At 41.3% G+C, this 19,593-nt stretch overlaps 1 protein-coding gene across 4 annotated transcripts; it reads right to left on the bottom strand.

Annotated features, from left to right (window-relative positions):
* Window positions 1–528: 528 nt before the first annotated feature.
* On the bottom strand, window positions 529–18,944 carry kdm3b (lysine (K)-specific demethylase 3B). 4 transcript variants are annotated; one of them, XM_068325627.1, is made up of 25 exons: window positions 18,444–18,944; window positions 14,770–14,934; window positions 12,649–12,762; window positions 12,209–12,314; window positions 11,832–11,956; window positions 11,201–11,260; window positions 10,375–11,073; window positions 9,077–10,265; window positions 8,789–9,005; window positions 8,459–8,673; window positions 8,136–8,288; window positions 7,866–7,973; window positions 7,650–7,777; window positions 7,271–7,571; window positions 6,916–7,169; window positions 6,180–6,452; window positions 5,880–6,051; window positions 5,673–5,763; window positions 5,417–5,547; window positions 5,159–5,278; window positions 4,681–4,704; window positions 3,675–3,814; window positions 2,265–2,441; window positions 2,031–2,165; window positions 529–1,664 (listed from the first exon to the last, which is right to left on the bottom strand). In XM_068325627.1, the coding sequence occupies exons 1-25, from the start codon at window positions 18,648–18,650 to the stop codon at window positions 1,584–1,586; spliced, it is 5,385 nt and encodes a 1,794-aa protein (XP_068181728.1). In that variant the 5' UTR covers window positions 18,651–18,944; the 3' UTR covers window positions 529–1,583. The 4 variants fall into 4 exon arrangements, with proteins under 4 accessions (XP_068181728.1, XP_068181729.1, XP_068181730.1 ...); XM_068325628.1 differs by having other exon boundaries at window positions 7,271–7,568; XM_068325629.1 differs by lacking the exon at window positions 4,681–4,704.
* Window positions 18,945–19,593: the final 649 nt, after the last annotated feature.

Below are 19,593 nucleotides of genomic sequence, written 5' to 3'. Positions count from 1 at the left end.
AGACCAGCGATGTTGTTTGGTCTAGAGACAGTGTCACTGAGGAAAAGACAGGAGACAGAGCTGAAGGTAGCAGAGATGAAGATGCTGAGGTTCTCTCTGGGAGTGACCAGGAAGGATAGGATCAGGAATGAGTACATCAGAGGGACAGCACATGTTAGAGCTGTTGGAGATAAAGTCAGAGAAGCCAGACTGAGATGGTTTGGACATGTCCAGAGGAGAGAGAGTGAATATATTGGTAGAAGGATGCTGAGTTTTGAACTGCCAGGCAGGAGGCCTAGAGGAAGACCAAAGAGGAGGTTTATGGATGTAATGAGGGAGGACATGAAGGTAGTTGGTGTGAGAGAAGAGGATGCAAAGGACAGGGCTAGATGGAGGAAATTGATTCGCAGTTGCGACCCCTGAAGGGAAAAAAAATTTGAAAATATCATTTGTTTTAAATATATGCTTTGATGTTTTCTACTTTCTCTAACTTTTTTCATTCACCAGACTCCTTCCTGGAATCATTAGACTTGCAGCTTGCCAGCTAATGTACAAAATGTGGTTGTTTGTTGGTGATAACTAGTTTCATACAGAGATAGTAGGATAGCATGTTGGTATCATTCAAGTTCACATTGTTTTAATGGTTAGTAATGTAAAGTTCCATGTTACAGGGCATCCCAGTCGTGCTTGCAAAGATTTTGTGGGTAACAAGATACAATTCAGCAAACAGGTAGTTTTTGTAAACTTTATTGTGAAAAATCAAACAGACTGCTAAGATCAATATATATATTGATACAATGTTAATGGCCAGTAGTTGTGTTCAGCTGCAATTGTGATTCTGGAACAATGCCGTTGGAAGTATCCATTTCAATCAGCTCAATGGACAAAGATTGATGACCAAAAAAAAAAAAAAAGAAAGAAAGAAAAAAAAAAAAAACACCCTCTGATGTCATAGCCTTGTGGTGTATAAAAAAAAGATCTTGTTCTAAAATTGAAATAAGAAAACGTAAAATACAAAACTTTGGTCTGCTTCCCCTCGCTGGCTGCTTCACAAATTTTTTAGCCACAGAGAGCGGAAGCAATACGTTGTTGGAAAACAACAAAAAATCTCCAACAACAAAAAAATCTACAAAAACAGGTTAACCTCGCTCTTATTAGAGAAAAATATCATTATAATCAAAACAGGAAAGTTAGCCCAGTTCTCACATTTCGTCAGTCACTTATATAGTAGCTGAACCTCTGCTCGAAAGGCACGTCAGCTTTTACCTCCCTTACTCATGTCTTACATACACAATGAAAACAGAACAAACACATTGACCTTAAATACAGAGTTAATCCAAAAACAAAAACAAATTGGAAAACTAGACAAATTTGAGCATACTGTTTGACAGCAATAAAGGGTTTCCTTCATCCAAGCACTGAGTAGCCCATCACTATCTAATCCCTCCCCCAAAACCCAGACGTTCACTGCCCAAAAAACCTATGCTCTATCTTTGTACTCTGCAGCTTGTGTTGTGTATGTAAGTATGTAATGCATTCTGTGTGTGCGTAGTGGAGTGGTTGTCAGAGGCTGGTAGATTTGAGACAGTGTTAAGTGAAAGGAACTAAGGGCGTGCCAGTTTAGGTTCGTGAGCCTTCAGTGTCCCAACGGCATCCTTGACGGCGTGATAGATGATGTTCTTCACCTGAGAAAAAACAGGAACAGACCGCTGAACGATGACAGACATGGAAACAAGCTCCAATGATTACACAACACGCATGAAATACTCCAGATCCATCGCCCTCATTATTGCAAGAACTTTCAACATTAAATAGGAACCAAAGCAAAATGCTTTATTTTTTAAAATATCAAATGGCACCACTTCAGTATAAAGAAGACGTTCACATTAAGCTTTGAGAAAAAATATGGAACAATTTTAGATTTGCAACAGAAGACCTCATCTGGGAAAAATTAATTCTCAGACTGACCTAAAGAACTCAAGGAAAAAATGTTGTATTTAAAAAATACAAAAAAACAATAAGCAGTACTGGTGTCACAGCAGCACACCGACCTGTAGCTTGTCTTCATGGTTTGTGTGGGTGGTGGACAGATGTCTGAACTCCTGGGTCAGTCTGAAACAGTGTCTCACATGCTCAGGAGACACAAAGTCCTCTGCAACCTTGATGCAGCTATAGAGGTTGTGCACCTGTAAAAAAATTTATGGCATTTAGAAAAGACACATGGATTTTTTTTTTATAGCAGGCTACTAATAAAGCAGGTTTTCTTTAATTAAAATGGGTCTGACCTGGTGTGGCGCCCCAGCAGGAATAAACACAGCATCTCCAAGGAACTGTACAATGGCCCAACCCTGGACGCCGTACTCTTCATATAGCCTGCGGCGGAGCACCTGGTCCAGGTACCAGCTCTGGTCGTGAATGGGATCATGGTCTGGAGGATTTTCTTGACCCTGTTCCTCTCCCACCTGTCACAGATATGCACAGAGCATGATATACAATGCCAACCAAAAAAAAGACCCCCCCCCCCTGGATTTACCTAAGCAAATAGGTATGAGCCTCCTATTGGATAATTGCTGCATAGGCAATTGTCTTCCTGTTGGCAACAACTTATTTAACGCCAACTGGTGCTATGAGTTGCTTCTCATTTCTTAAACAACCATGTAGAAACACACATCCTGAGGTTGTGGAAAATATGCTAGTCTGTTTGAAAAGGGCCAAATCGTTGGCATGCATCCAGCAGAGAAAACATCTAAGGAGATTGCAGAAACTACTGAAATTGATTTAAGAACTGTCCAACACATTAGTAAAAACTGGAAGGATTGTGGGAACCAAAGTCTTCATGGGAGAATTGTGGCTGGAAAAAAATCCTGAATGGTCGTGATCGGCGATTGGACTCCATTATGCATTCAAAGAACGGGATCAGCTGACTACCTGAATATCCTGAATGACCAGGTTATTCCATAAATGGATTATTTCTCCCCCGGTGACACGGGCATATTCCATATTCCATGACAATGACAGGATTCATGGGGCTCAAATTGTAAAGGACTGGTTCAGGGAGCATGAGATTTGAATCTGAATTGAGACATCATTTTCACACATGGATTGGCCATCACACAGTCCAGATCTTAACCCCACTGAGAATCTTTGGGATGTTCTGGAGAAGCCTTTGCGAGGCGGTCAGACTCTACCATCATCAATGCAAGAACTTTCTAGAAAATTAAAATAACACTGGATGGAAATAAATCTTGTGACATTGCAGAAGTTTATCGAAACAATGCCACCGCGAATGTGTGGCGTAATCGAAGGGTAAAGGCCGTCCAAAGAAACATTAGTGTGTGACTGTTTTTTTTTTTTTGGCCGGGCAAAAGATCCCAAAAAATAAGATTTGTGTCTAGGTGTTATGTTAAGTGTGTGACTCAGCATTCTTCTAAGAATACTGGCATTTTATGATTTTGATATTGATGTCCTCCATCCTAACATCAAGCTTTGTCAGCCTGGTTACCTTCCAGCCCTCCAAAGACGACAAGAAATACAGACAAACATCTGACTTTGATAACTGGCTACCATTATATCACAGCTTCAGCACCTTTCATTAGTTTCTAACAGTCTCTGTAAAGCAACCTGTGACTGAAAGTAGTTTAAATCTAAAGATACTGCAGCTCGAGATCTCACAGGTACATCTGGCGCCTGCTCACCTTACGGAGGAGTTCTCGGATCTTCTCAGCGTCTTTGGCGGCATAGATGTGCCACAGAGCTCCGGGTTTCTCCTTTCCGTCATATACTCTCCTCTTTGTCATTTCATCGACATCGCCCTCCTCAATGGTGGTCATAACCTCTGGAGGACCAAACATAAACAAAAAGCACACACATACAAGACACCACAGAGTCAACAACAATGCCTCTACAGTTGCAGTTTGAGTTGTGCTTGTTGATACTTCAATGTTATTTAAATCGTCCTTATTCCAGGTCGATGACTGGCTAAAGGTACCGCGACTCAATTCTGGGACAGTGCTGGTGGTATAAGAGCTGCATTTGTTATTGTTTGTGACATTCTTAAAAACTGATTCAAAGTGTGTCAATTACACTGACAGAAATGGTACAGAGCTGCAGTTCTCAACTGGTGCCACTTGAACCCAGTAGAGCAGGAGTGTCGAACTCATTTTCACCCAGGGCCACATCAGCACAATGGCTGTCCTCAAAGCGCAGATGTAACTTATGTTTATCTAAATGTGTAACCCAATGTAATATAAAACAAATATAACTACTCCTTAATGTTAAATAACTCAAATTTATTAATTATTCAAGTTATTAACACTACAGTTGCACAGAAAAAAAAATGTTTGCCTGTTTCTCCGTTATAACATAAATCCATTTAACTTGTGAGGTTATGAAACCCACAGAACTCCATCAATCAAGGATCACACTATAAAGAAGGGTAACAAAGGGTAACAAAGTTCTTGCCCCTTCTTGAGGGGCAAGAACAGACATTTCTCTGCTAGGCATTAAACATTTAAAGCATTAATAAAGGTTGCATTGACTGAGAAATGTACAAAACATGCCAACAGTACAAACTAACACATGGGTACACGTGCTCTGGCATCCACTTCAGATGACAAAAGGGTGGGGATGAAGGGTGGGGATGAAGAAAGGATGTTAGTCAAGAAGAGGGCATGCTACTGAAGTGATACAAAGTCTACAGACCTTTGCGTCCAGAGATGTCTGCTTCTGTGAATGAGACATTTTGCCAAAGCATAAATGACTGAGACCCACTGAGGAGTCTTTTCAGGGTGCTTGGGGAACAGCTTTAAAAGTATTATCGGAGGGCATGATTAGCTGAGGAGCGGCTGAATGTATCACCGCATAAAGCTTTACTTCAGCTGAAACAAACTGTAAATGATAATTCTAACGATCATTTGACTTGTTTTTAACCAATGACATTTTATTTGTTGTGTGAAAAAATAAGAGAGCATCAATATGGATTTAAGTCATTATTATTACCCTGCATTCACGCAAGTTTCAGATTTTTTTGAAATTAAGATACCTTTGTAAAGCAAGATAAATTTACCCAGCTTTAACTTTTTCTTTAAAAAGTTATTTAAACTATTTAAAAGATATCACTATTCATGAAATTAAAAGTTTAAGAACTCAGAAATTACAGAGCATATTTGTATCTGCTGACCTTTGCCCTCGTCTCCTTCAGCTTCTGGGATGCCAACATAGACCATGACGTTGACAGCATCAGACACATCGAGGTGAAGGTTAGTGGTTCCCACCTTCCTATCTTCAGATGAAGTTAAGCCTGAGGGAAAGTAAGATAGTAAGGAGAGGGGGGGACATGTTGACTGCACTATTTCTCAGACAAGGGAGAGAAAGAGAGCACACAAACAAGTAGTCTAGGGATGAAATATTTCCGTCACACTCAGCTAAGCCTTCTCACCATAGGCATTATACATCTTAGGTCCAAGGTCAGGCCGCACAAAGAAGTTGGGCAGACGGGCAGCCAGATTTAGACGACCATCTCTTTTTGTGTACTCGGGCAGGGGGAGATTCTCCATCAGATCATCAAATCTAGGATCATTCAGAGACAACAATGAAGAGTAACACATGAAAAATTTGCAGATTTATGTAGTACATTATAAACAATCAATTGGTTTGTGATTGGTAAGCATATAAGAAAAATAATATTTCCTCACCTTGTTGGCATCATGTCCCTGAAGTCCTCACCTGGAGGCCAATCCTTCAATTTCAGCACCATGGGATTGCCGTCAGCGTCTTGCAGTCGCTCTAAATTCACAATCAAAGACATTTTACATTTCTGACCTCTGAGGGAAACACTGAATAAAATACCAGACACGCAAATCAATCAATCAACATTTAATAAAATTACTTTGGGTACTCACTGGAGAGGACCTGGAATCCATCCCAGAAGTCTCGCACCTTCACATCAGAAATGATAGCGCAGTTTCTACAATTGACTAGGTCTACATCCTGGTCTCCAAACTCCTGACTAAATGCATTGGGCTGCCACAAATTACTTTTCAGGCGTTTATCTATTCCCGACACCAACACAGGCTGCAACCAGAGCAGAAGACAATAGATAGAAATCAGTGCCATTAACTTTCAATCTGCTTCACAAGCAGCAACAGTTCTCGTTTTGCCACAGACGCCCCACAAGTGACAATTCAAAATAAAGCTCTTACTTGACCCTGCTTCCAGCACTCTCTGAAGATCTTCCAGTTGTTACTGTTGCTGGGATCCTGTAGGCAGAGTAGTCGTCCATCACAAAGCCAGGAGTGTGAGGTATGTGGTTCCAAAACGCTAAGGCCCATGACTCCATCTTTGCGCCCTCCCAGCACACTGAGTTCTCCACCCTCAGAGGTCCCGGTGCGACGGCCTTCTGCCTTCTTGGTCTCCACAACCGAGGCAATAATGTGATCCAGGAAATTCGGAAGACTGCTCTTCAGCTTGTCACTCTGATAGATAAAAGAGGAATTTTGTTTACCCAGCTATCAAGTAGTTGCACTTCCACTAATATAAAGTAACGGCACCATTCGGTGCTTCTCAGTTGTTTTCTGCTCTTTATTGAGAGTAATTACTTCTACAACCTCTACAACAGTAGAGGTTGTAGTGGCAGATGGAGCCTTAACTGAATTCGATGAATTTTTTCATCTCTCCTTTCTTATTTGTAATTAATCAATCAGTCCACTTGCGCTGCTGTGTGCGTGCAATCTTGATGTTATAAAGCCACCAGCGTGCTGGGTGCTACTAGCCGAGCTGGTCGAGGAGATCGCTTTTTTCAGAAACACTTTTTTTCTTGTCACTGTATTCAATATCGCTTTTTGGACAAAGTGATTTCTCAGGTTTTTTTGTGTAGACCTGTACACAAGTAGTATTTTATACTACAACTACGAAGATTAATGTCAGCTTTATACATACGCCTGCTGAGGTGAAGACAGAGGGGAATGGTACCCCACTCTCTCCAGGGCCCTGGGGAAGTCTGCCTGGTCCGGAGTTTAGCAGGTCCCGTAGACTGGACCCCTCGGGTTTGGACTGGGCCATGGTGGAGCCCAGTAAAAGGCTGTTGAATAGTTTCGGACTGGATGCAGACGGCTTTGACAGGGCACTGAGGGAGTCTAGGCCAAAGGGAGGCCGATTGTCTCGACTCATCATTGAGCGAAGTGAACCGGATTCTGTGAGGAAATTGCAAAAACAGCAATAAGTCTCAACTTCAATACTGATGTGCAATTTTCCTGCACTCAGATGACAGAAGTTTGCGGTCTTTTTTACACACCCTTGGTGTCATCCTTAGCTTTCTGTGTGGCCAGGTCTGCCAGCCAGTGAAGAGCAGAGCTGTTGCCCTCTCCCGATGACCGTGAGTCCCTGGCAGAGGACTGACTGAGGTTACTTGGGGAGGCCGTACCACTGGTGTCTTTACTGGTACTTCCCACAGTTTCTCCTCCTCCGCTGTCTGATGGTACTGTCGTTTGTGTGACTTCTGTTTTGATTGCTGATGTTTCTCCCTCTGATTTTACAGCTGAGCAAATACCAGAAGCTGCAGCTGCGAGGACACCGCTGGTGCTTGTTGTAGACTGCTGAGGTAAGCATCAGCAGCAGTGAAGTTAAACACTTTTCAAAGTGCATAGATAAAGAGGAAAATATGACAATACTACCTGTGAGATCCCATTGGGGGCGCTCGGACGCACTTGATGCTTTGTGTGTCGACTTGCACAAGGACAGTTGGCCTTAATTCCCCATTTTCCTCTTGCTGAGTGAACCATGTCACCAATGTTGTAAAGAGCTTAAATAGAAAGGTAATTTAAAATTAGCACTACCTCTCTTTTACCTCTTATTTAATAGTCAATGCTGATGAGAAGCCTACAATTTACCTGCCCCAGGTATAATCTGTGTTGGCATGAGGTTCTGTGGCTCATGGGGTTGGCCTTTGGCACACTTCAACCAAGAGAAAACATCGTCTTCTGGACCTTCATCTAAATCTGAGAGAACAGAAACATCGGCCTCAATGATTCAAATACATCTAATTTAAAAAGACCACAGTAATAACCTAGTCAACACATGTTTCTATGACTGAAATAGGAAGATATCATAAAAATAATACAAAATCAGGTTAAGGCTTTAATTTCCAAAAAAATACTCACCCTCCCTCGGAGTGTTCCTGCGAAGACGATAGCAATCCAGACAGACCCCAAAGCCACATTTACGACACACCCAGTGGATGTTGAACAAGGTAGTCTCGCACACATCACACATTTCTCGGACACCTCGTACAGCACGTTTCCACGCAACTTTCTCTGAAAAAGACATCAATACAAAAAAATGTAATTATATCGTCCACAGTTTTGACACTTGTGACAGCTCAAATGCTGAAGAAAAATATAGTACAACTGGATAACACCAAATAAACCACTAAGTAAGGATGACATGGGTTTGGGTGGGGACTGTGAGATGTTGTTCTACTCACGATGAGGCTCCACCATCATCATGGCCTCTTTTTCAGACATGACCAACTGGCAGAACTGGTCTCCCACATTAGCCAGGATGTACTTTGATGTGTCGAGGTCCAGGCCCTCTTGGACAGCTGGTGCAGGCAGCCAGAGACCCATGGCCATCGAATCACTCTGCTGAGGACTCAAGAAGCCTTCAACCCGCAGTACGCCTTTACGAGTGAAAGCCAGTCTGGTCACAGGTTAGAAACAAAGTTAATAGTGTAAAACATCAGACAGCTTTCATATATAATACCTTTGTTTTCTGAGAGCGAGAGACTGAATATCACAAGCACGTGTATATTCACCTTCTGAAGTGGAAGAAACGACAAGCCACATTTGGGTCATCATCATCATCACTGTCTTCATCTGTAGATCGACATTTTCGGTAACGCTCCAGACGGCACTCACGACACTTGTGTAAGTGAGGAGCCACATTGATGCAGGATCCGTCCTGGAGAAAAGACTCGCCAGACTGCTTAAGACGACGGACTTTGCTCTGGTCTTTTAGTACAGACTGGCCCACTGGAGGAGACGACTCAGTGTTACTTCATTGTTTGGTTTTTAAACAAATAATCCTGGGGTGTACGACTTACCTTTGAAAGGCTTATTACGTGGACGACTCTTAGATGGCCCTTGCACTTTGGATTTCTGTAACATGGCCGCATCCTTGTTAGGCTGCTGTGGTCCTCCTGGAATCTGGCCTTTCTCTGGGCCATCCTCGTTCTCACTCAGGTCTGACAAGTCGCTATTACTGCTGGAGTCAGAGTCATGTTTGGATGATTGGCCCCTGTCCTCCAGGGTAAAGTTCTGGGACTGGTCAAAGGACCCAGGACCCTCTTCCATTCCACCAGCGCCAGTGCTTGCAAACATGGGGCAGCTTGAGGTGGATGAAGGCATCTCCCCGTCTTCTTGCTCCTCCTTTGTCACAGTCTCTTCGCTCTGAGACCTCTGTGATGAGGCTTGTGATGAAGAAGAGGCCAAGCTCGGTGAAACAGCTGCTGAAAGTGCTGGGAAAGGAGATGAAAGAATTCCTTTTGGTGGCTCTGCCATAGGGAAAAGGTTTGGCCGGTTGTCTGAGGTGGAAACAAGAGTCTGTTGCTCAGCCCCAGTGAGGCCAGCAAAGGAGGTATGCAAAGTTTTGTCCCCATATGCAAGAAATGATTTAGCAGGCTCCTTGGAGCCCTGCAGAAAAAGATTCTGGTGGTTATCTGAACTATTAAAACCAGACTGTAGCCCTAAGCCCCCCACAGAAGTCCCATTCTTACTTCCCACCATAGAAGTACTTGGAGACCCAGAGGCTGCAGCCAGACCACTACTTAGACCAGACCCTCTTCCTCCTGCAGGGCCACCCATGCCCTGGAAGGCTGATGGTAATTTGTTGAGCACACCATTTCCTGTTGGATGGGTCTCAGGCACTTTAGGCTGCTCTGGTTTTTTCAGCCCCTCACTTGAGGTCGCAGGCTTGAAAAGGCTGGGGGGCTCTTTACTCAGACTCTCAGACACTGCTGTGAAGTAATTGATGTCCTTGGATTGAGTCTGACCAGCAGCTAGGCTTGGGGTGGAGCTAGAATTCTGGGACATGCACTGGAAAAACAAGTTTTGGTCTTGCTGGGATTGAGTCTCTGACTTTGCTCCACCAAAGCCGAAGCCAAAGGGCCTCAAAGTGTCCTGGGATGTTGTGGCAGCAGCAGGAGCTCCGTTTGTCTGTGAGGTAACATCTCCAAATATCGAGGCAGAGGGCATGTTCTGGGATAAACGAAAACCCGATGCTGTTTTAGAGCCCTGTAAAAAAAACCACAATGTCGTTAAATAAAATAAAAGCAACAAAGTGATTACTTTGGTAGGCATTATCTGAAGGTAGTGATGGTACTTATCATTTTGATCATCTTACCTCTGCTTGGTTTCCCCAGGTGGGGGCTTTAGGACAAAAACCAACAGATGCCGAAAGGGCCACGCTTGGTCCGCTATCATGTGACCAAGAAATGGTGACAGGGCCAGGAGAAACAAGAGCAGCTGTTTTGGAATAAGAAGACTGGGAGGCCTCCTCTCGCTCTGGTTGGGGGGATGGAGATGCTTTGGGGGCTGGCGCTCCAGCGACCAGGCTAGGCATCTGGCCTAGTGATGGGAAAGACGTAGTGGAGAAGGGAGAAGGGGCTGGTTTGAGGGGAGGAGGGGTGGGAGTATGGGTCACGGTGGTGGTTGAGTCTGCTGCCCCTTGTGTAGAAAGTGATCGACCATTTTCTTTGATATGAGCAGCGTAACGAGGATGAGCAATGCTCGACTGGTCCATTTGTAGTGGAGACTTGGTGTTGGGGGATGACACTCTACCCTGAGGAAAAGTTCCTTCTGAAGAGCTTCCGTTTTTAGTTGTGCTGCTGACTCTTTCACCAGAGTCTCCACCCCAGATCCCCATCCCTTCCACTGGAGTTTTGATGGAATCGTCGTTTTGGCCATCAGCTCCCGCAATTCCTGCTCCTTTAAAGCGCTTTAAGTTCAAGTCATCCTCACCTTCAGAGGTAGTCCTGCGTCTGCGTCCATTGTCACCTTTCATTGTTTCACTGTCCTTCCTCCGCCGTCCATTCTTACTTAACTGGGAGAGGAGAAAATGTGAGGTGATCTTTTTATTACTTTTCTTAAAAAAGCAAATCTTCAGGTACAAATATTTAAACCACTTCAACAGAGCATCCACCACAAACTTAAATTAATTACATTCTTACCTCTTCTTCTGCCAGCATAACATGTATCACACGAGGATCTACTATCTGATTTTCATCTTCCTGCAAAAAAAATTAAAACACTTTACATAATGGCTAGAAGATATGAATTACGTTTGTCATAACACATGTTCAAAATCATCTGCATGTACCATTTTACCTTAATGGGATATTTAAAAATGTAACACACGTCAAAAAATACAGCTGTGCAGAGCATTTGACACAAGAGACACACATAAAACATCTCCCCGATGTAACGTTACTCATGTCATGTAATCTGATTAATATTTTCCCCAATGTGTTCATTCATGATCTTGTAACACTGTCAAACATTGCCACTTTCTGTTACAAATGTACATCTGCTGCTTAAAAGCATGTTCAAAAATGATTGTTCAACATCCCTTAATAAAGTTAAGTCTGAAATAAAATAAATTTGAGGACCTAATGTGAATATATATTGTCTGAAGCAAAAAATAAGAGCTTATGTAATACTGATAGTTGATTGTAGTTTACCCAGTTGAACCAAAGACAGAAAATATTATCACAATCATCTGATTTCTTTATCATTTGTTTCAAAATGCTGCATGTATTTTCATCAGCCACCAAGTCTACTTCTAATGATGTTTTATTTTACCTTATCTAAGGTAATCTCCATAATGTGGGATATAGGATCATGCTGTGAGACCAATCCTGAAGCCCAGCACTCTTCAAACTCTGGCTGGTAGACACGAACCCTGCGCCCTTGAATAGTATATGAGCCTGTGGACAGAAAAAAAAAGAAAAAAATTAATGAGGAAGACGTAAACTAAAAACACACTCAGGGAACAAATGCTTCCATTCATCTATTGTTGCTCTGTATACCCTTAAAAAAATAGTGAAACAAATTATCTCAGAAATACAGAGTAAATCACCTCATCTTTATGTCAGGTGATACAGGCTGTCTTTCTGTGATAACACAGAGGCAGTGAGGAAAACAGTCTGAAGAAAAAACCAGTGTAGCTTTAATCTTACCCTTCCTGAAGATCTCCTGCAGTTCAAAGTCAGTATGCCAGGTGGAGATGGCAGTCTGCAGGGAGGGCTGCTCCAATAGCAAAGGGTGTCTCATATCTTTATCAATCTGCAGGACATAAAACACAGTGCTGAGTGTTGACACTACAGCCCAAACCACTAAAGCAACAACAGGAAGAGCGCAAGTGATGCAACTAATGTCTGCAGCGGTTTGTGTTGCACTGGTTCATGAAACTTAAATTAATAAAATAAAAAGGTAACAAAATACCTTGTTCAAATACTATTCATTTAGTTTAATAAATGTGTACCGTTCTACTTATTTCACAATATTATGCAGTCAAAAATATCAAGGAACCAAACAAAGAGCTGAATACATTTAAAATAAGGTGATTGAAGAAGTTATCCCTTTCAGCAATCAGTGAATGATCAATAAATGCACACACCTCAAACCTCTTAGCAGTTTTGTTGTCGGGCAGGAACTCAAAATTCTTATTTTCAAAATACTCCACAGGAACCATTGATCCTAAACCCACTCTGTCCACCAGGGGGCGGAAAGCCTGTGGAAAAAGGAAGAAAAAAAATTGAATAGAAATAGTATAATAGCTGGACTTTTGAAATGTAACATAAGCATTTTGGATTTATCAACATTTAAGCTCTTTATGCTCAAACATTTCATTCCTCAAAAGTGCTACATATACACTCCAAAAGACTAGGCGACAGGATGCACCTTTGAAATTGGTTTACAATGCATTGATGTGTGAAGAACACAAGCAAGCAACCACTGTTGCACCACAAACTCACACTGCTGCAGCTGGGTCGAGGTCACGTCAGAGTGGATGTTTACTTTGTTTCAGAGAAAGACAACATGATCCTTAAAGGGTGAATCTGAATTCAGATTCACCCTTCAAGGATCACCATGACCTGGATGAATAGGAAACTACACCAACAAAGTCATCTTGATTGCAATTTGCAATATATGTTCTGCAAGGATTCAGAGACAAGTGAAAATTTGTTTGTTGAGTCTTTACAAATCCTCAAAATTCAAGTTCTGGAACTTTAGGTCATCAATCTTTGCTAGTAATTTGTTTTAACTTTGCATGTGCAAACTCTGCACTCTGAGTTTCTTTTTTAAATCCAAAAATCCAAAACTATCTTATCTTATCTTTATTAACTTGATAAAAAATAATAATTTGGTGCATATCCACTTTGTTGTACAAGCTGATCTGCAGTACAAGTAGTATTCAAGATACAAACATTCCACTTCCTAACATTCGGAGATACAAACAACTGCATGTTCTTGTCTCTGAGCATCTCAGTGTGTCAATCTTTGAACCCCCCTGGATACTTTACTTTTTATCATGGCTGATAAAGAAAAGGGTGGTTAAGACAGTGGTAGTAACAACAACCTCCAATGACAACTCTGCTTCTTTCTCAAATATAACTCCACCCTCTCCTCCTCCTCTCCCTTCACTCTAAAACTGGACTAAGCTATTGGGGCATCCACCAGGTCATGGGCTGGGGACCGGAGGGTGGCCGGTTCAAAACCCACATGATTTGGAATGTGAACTGGTAGTAGGAGGTGCCAGTTCACCTCCTGAGCACTGTTGAGGTGCCCTTGAGCAAGGCACCGTCCCCCTCACAAGTATCTCATTGGGGGCATTGTATTAGTATTGGGTAACCTAAAAAATTTGCAAGTTCAGCCATTTAAAAAGATAAGAGAGGTTTGTAATTTTCATCACAAGTATACATCAAGCGTGAGAGACAGAATGTAACAAAAAATCCAGGAAATCACATTGTATGATTTTTAACAATTTATTTGTGAAAATGGATGGCCAATAAGTATTGGGCAGCTAGAAAACAAACAACTCTTCTGTCCCTCACAGACCAGTCACTTGCTCTTTAAGAAGTTATTCCAGCCCCCACTCGAAATCAGTATGAATGGTAACTGTTTGAACTGATTAGATGCATAAGAGAGACCAGCACACACCTTCAAACTGTCAAACTGCGTTCCGTGAGTCTCGAAACGCAGTGCACATATGGATGCTGTCAGCAAATAACAAGCGCGTACGGTATCACGTGACTACTTACTAAAAATACGTAATGTAGTGAAACCATGCATATTGAAGCGCAAATACGCGAGGGATTACTGTACTCCCATATAAAATGCCGTGTCTTAGAATGTAGGATGAAACAAAAACACTTTCTGAATATTTTACATGTATACCTCATTCCACTTGTGTAAAAGTCAATGCAAAACATGTCTGTTTGACCCAGGCACTAGACAGATATATTACAATAGGAACATTTATGTAGTTCTCAGAACATTTTTCTTCAAATTCATAATGATCAAAGCCCAATTTTTATGAAAGTTTATCAAACTTACATATGGTAGTGAATTAAACCTACCCCCCCCCCCAGGTTTAAGCCTATTCAGTAGGTATGGTCATCCTTACACCAATGCCCGTTCCCAAATTCAATAACCAGACAAAATCTGAGTAAAGGCTTGACTTGTATGCACGATACAAGTGCTGCCACTTACTAACACTCTCCAACTGGGCACTCACCAGAGCAGGCCAAGCTGTGGTTGATGCTGACGTTCCACCACTCCCAGTATCATCGCTCCGACTGGCCCAAACAATGGAGTCTTCCACCAATACAGCTTTCACGCCGTCATCATACACCTGCACCCAAGAACACCTCTGCGCAGCATTCTCGAACTCAACAAATACCTGCAGTCACAGGAACACAGATTCAAAGGATGGTTCATTGACTGACAGCTACATCTAAGGCGCTGGATGTTTATCCTTTATCAGATCTAAAATTTAAATATAATGAGTTCAATTTTAAGAGCAGCAGAAGGTAGAAGTAGACCTCAGATCTAACCGGTTAGAGAAAGATGAAAATCAGCCTCCTAAATGTTGGACTCAAGAGACAGCTAAACAAGCAACCACAGAACACTTTAGAGTGGCAGGAGATTTCTATCATTTGCACTTTCAATATCAATTACTCTCCATTCAACTGTGTTCCTGTCTTGTAGAAGAGTCAAAAAAGCCACCAATACAGCGATAAACCCTTTTAGTCAGATTACCTTCTAGCAGAAAAAAATTAAAAACCAACAACTTCAATCATTTTGAGGAAAATCATCCGTGTGTGTAGACATACGAGATTGATTCATGACAGTAATCCCAAACTAGGAAATATGTACAATAAGCATTCAGGAAGGTAGTGGAACTATAACTGTCAAAATAGTTCTTTTATCTTCTAAAATGCCATGAACTGAGAAAGACAGACACAAATCTATTTCTGTTGGATCCTGTTCTTGTGGCCAGTCATAAAAACTAGTCTGTAAGTAATGGAAACAAGTAGTTTTCTGAGTTTATGTCAAACTGTTGATAATAAAATGATATCTAAATCATTTTACTCTTCTACAGTTGTCCATCCATTAAACGAGCTCCAACTCAATTTAAGTCTCACTTTACAAAGATCATATCTGCTTAAAAATCCTACTCCTTTTATTCCTGACTGGGCTCCATTGTGAAACTAGCATGAATGGAAGAGAAGGTAACTCAAAATTTATGTGACTGCCAGTACGCATCAAAAGGTTAAAACAACAAAACTACAGTTAAAGGTCTCTCTGTCCCCATGCTTCCGAATCCTCTGATATTGCCGAGCCCAATTACAAACACTTCAGTCTTTTGTAACATTTTACTGCAAAAGACTTTTCAAAAGAGTTGCCTAGGCCTAACTGTGTGCAGAACCATCACATACTGTTGTGTATATACACCACAAAAGGTTCATTGAAAGCCACAAATAATGTTAGTTTCAGCAGAATGAAAACAGTTGCAAAATGTATTGTTGGTGAAACGTGCTTGGAGTTCATTAAACATAATAGTAAGTACACTTTGTGTGACTTCTAGACTCTCAATCCCACACTGAGAGATCTGAATTATCACCACGCTAAAAATAACCTTTCTCCTACGAATTTGTACGATCATGCACACAGACAGCTGAATCAAGGCTCCTAGCAGCACCGGGGTCAACCAGTGGCCATCTGGACCACAAGAGACTTCCATCCAGATGGAGAAGCATGTTGACATAATGGTGAAAAAAGAAGCCTATTATTAAAATTACTCAACAAAGAGACAGGCAATATTAAACTTCATTGGACAGCAGGATCCACTGTATGCCCCCCACAATATGCCAGAAATAGAACATCTTTAAAAGCTTTATCACCGAATGTTTTGTACTTCTTATTTAAAGGTCGGGGGTCATGCTGGTTACTCACAAACTTCAGTGACTTATATTAACTTATATTACAAGTTATATAAAATTAAACATTCAGGAAAACTATTGTTTTCTTGAATGTTTAATATGAGTCTACATGTCATTGTGGTGCTAAATTTATATTACATATGAATTTAATTTTAATTCAATTTAATTTTTTAATTTTGTATACTTTAGTAAGTCAACACAAGCTTCAGGAAAAACAACCCCATATTTTTCCAAATTAACTTTAAACAGCTGAGATGATTATCGTTCAATTGTCAGGCAAACTGGATGGTTCCAGCTTTTTACATGCAAGGGTTTAGTTAACTTTTACATTTATAAGTAAGCTTCAATAAAAAAATTTAACATGTAAAAATATTGTACATGCAGGAATATAAAAAACAGAATGAAAGGATTTCCAGATCCTTCTAAACTTAAATGCAATCAAGCACAGCAAAAAGACAAGAAAAACTCAATGTTCAAAGAAAAAACATATTATTCTCATTGTGTTCCATCACTTTTTTTAATATCTAGTATTTATAAAGAGAAGACACTCAAAGATCTTCTGATAGTGTAAATTGCTGATTGAGATATGATCTAATCTGATCAACAAACTGAGGTCTCCTAATTTCGATGTTCCATATTGGGCCACCCATTTCCATTGGGGTCAGGTTTGCACTCCTTTACTACAAAAGCACGCTGTTGGAAAATAGCAGAATGACACTTGACTCCACTATGTTGGAATAAGAACTTCCCTAACAAAGACATCTCCTCGACGGAAGGATATGTTATTTTGAATGCAGTGCGTGATTTCCATCGTTATGGTAACTCCTCAAAGTGTGATGTCCAAAATCTATTTGAAAAGTGGATTCTTCAGACCAAAGGACATTTCTTCACTTGGCATCAGTGAATCTCAGACGAGCTCAGTCCTTTGGAGGAATACCCCATCATAAAACAGTTATTAACCTCTGTATCAGGGGAATGATCCAATCTGGTGATTTTATCATTTCATAATTCTGGGGTCCCTGTCCCAACATCTTTCAGAATTAGTCCATATTTATTTCAAAAATTTCAATTAAAATTTAAAAAAAAAAAAAAAAAAAAGTAAATGACCCTAACAGAGTAAATTTCGTAGTAAAATGGTTTTATTAATGATTTAGTACATGACTGAAGTTTAGGCTTTTGGTTACACCAGACAATCAATTTAAAAGACGTCACCTTGGGCTCTGGGAAACATATGTTCAAATTTTTATATTTTATTGACTAAATAATTATTCCTTAAATTATAATTGACAGTTTCTCACTATTACGAAGGCCTAAATTTTAGCTAATAAACGTCTAACCAATGTAGGTCACTCACCAACACCCTTTCTTCCCCCCTCTTCCTCTTCACAAATCTCTTTTACAAAGGTTTGTGTAATTTTCAACCGAGTACAGTTTGAACTACTTCAAACACTGCAAAGGAAAATGAACCGTCTATCCAACACATTTAAATGCGTTAGACTGAACACTTAAAGGTCTTAAATGAGGATATTCCTGCTTTACTCTGAGGCCTGAACGTTAGCTAACGACAGACCACTGACAGGCTAAAGCTGTTATTCAATGCTGCTCAGAAGCCATTTCATTCAATATCCTGATCGTTATGTTGTCTGTAACACATCGTTGTTTTGCAAATAATAGCTACGAGCCTGTTATTTATATTTGCGTTACTTAATGTCTTCCGTTATAAAGCTAAAACGGGAACAAAGCAAAGGCCGGAAAATCCCCGGCCTTGAGTTTGGCTCCGCATCGGTTGCCTGTTGTTCATAGCTTTGCTAATATCTAAGTACATGAGCTGACGTTAACCGTCAGCAAACATTTCGCTAATAAGGTTTAAATGGAGTTTAGTGTGATAAAGAAAATATATTCAATAGCTTGAATGAATTGTGTGCAGCTGCTGACGGGTAGCTGCGCAGTACTTGTAAACACTGACCGTCAGCCCTGCAGCGGTGGATGTTGTCGTAGCCTCTCCTCCGCTAACCTCCGGGGCCGTCAGGCCGATGACGCTCACTGCCTGGACCGTTCCCCGGAGCCAGTCCCGGGACCAGGGAGCCTTCTGCTTGTCCGATTCATTCGCGGTACCGCTGTCGTCCAGGAGCAAAAGCAAACGCTTCCCTATCAATTCAAGAGAGTCTCCCATGGTTTGCTGGTGAGCTAACAGCTTTCAGTGAGCCACCATGAACAGTGGAACTTGTCCGCTCGGAAGGGGAACTCGAAGAAAGCAAAACGACAAACAGAAAATTGCTGCAGCGACTTGATGTTTGGCGTTAGTGCAGTAGATAACCCGCTGCGACTGGAACAACCGAGGCACGCAGCGGCGGACCTCGTCTCGCCAGGTATTTACTCAGTCGAGATGTTATTGTCCTCGATGCTTGAGCGACTATCTCCCTCTGTCCGCCATTGAGTCCTGCAACAACCAAACGCACTCCTCGTAGACAGGCAGCACTGCGGAGGCAGAGGGGAGCGCGTGGAAACAGCGACACCTAGTGGCCGCAGCGTGGCTGCAGCTCAGGGTTGTCCGCAGTGGAACAGCTGGACACCACGACATGAAGTAAAGAAATAAACAACCAAATCTTCAACAAAAACAACAAAGACCATTATATTCATTCTTATTTTGATTTTTATTCTTAGTCTTAGTAGTAGCGTTTCTTTTGATCTGTGTCCAAAAAATGTTGATAAAAATAATTCTTCAACATTTTTCTGATTAGAGAGAAGTCTTGAAATGTGGTATGGACATGCTTATAGGGCAAGTAACAGTGCAGATTAAGTCGCAATAATTAACACAGATGATTGTAGTTATAATGTACAGTATACTCAATGAAACTACAATCAGCTGTAAATAGTTTACAATACAATTAGTGAGTATTTCTCAGCTCTATTTTGATAGTTGTGGGTCTGAGACAAAACGCAATTGAACATTTATTGGGGGGTGGGAGGCTTTTTCCACGCAATATACTGCCACTGTCTTTGTGCTTCTGCTCAACAGGTGGGGAACAATTCTGGAAGACAGGAAATCTAAAGGCCTGGAAATCCCTCCCCCACTTCAGCAACCAAAGCACAATTTGGACTGAAAATTCTATCTA

This window comes from Antennarius striatus, chromosome 10 (assembly GCF_040054535.1).
Source record: "Antennarius striatus isolate MH-2024 chromosome 10, ASM4005453v1, whole genome shotgun sequence".
NCBI classification, from domain to species: Eukaryota; Metazoa; Chordata; class Actinopteri; order Lophiiformes; family Antennariidae; genus Antennarius; species Antennarius striatus.
Note: the sequence above shows the minus strand (reverse complement) of the source record. Positions and strands in the feature narration are given on the sequence as shown.

What these genes read in the sequence shown, in the direction of transcription:
- kdm3b (XM_068325627.1), bottom strand. Translation starts at nt 18,650, where the DNA reads ATGGGAGACTCTCTTGAATTGATAGGGAAGCGTTTGCTTTTGCTCCTG. An exon ending in ACAGATTATACCTGGGGCAG is followed by an intron (nt 7,778 to 7,865) that starts GTAAATTGTAGG and finishes TTTCTATTTAAG; the next exon opens with CTCTTTACAACATTGGTGAC. An exon ending in AGGGACATGATGCCAACAAG is followed by an intron (nt 5,548 to 5,672) that starts GTGAGGAAATAT and finishes GAATGATCCTAG; the next exon opens with ATTTGATGATCTGATGGAGA.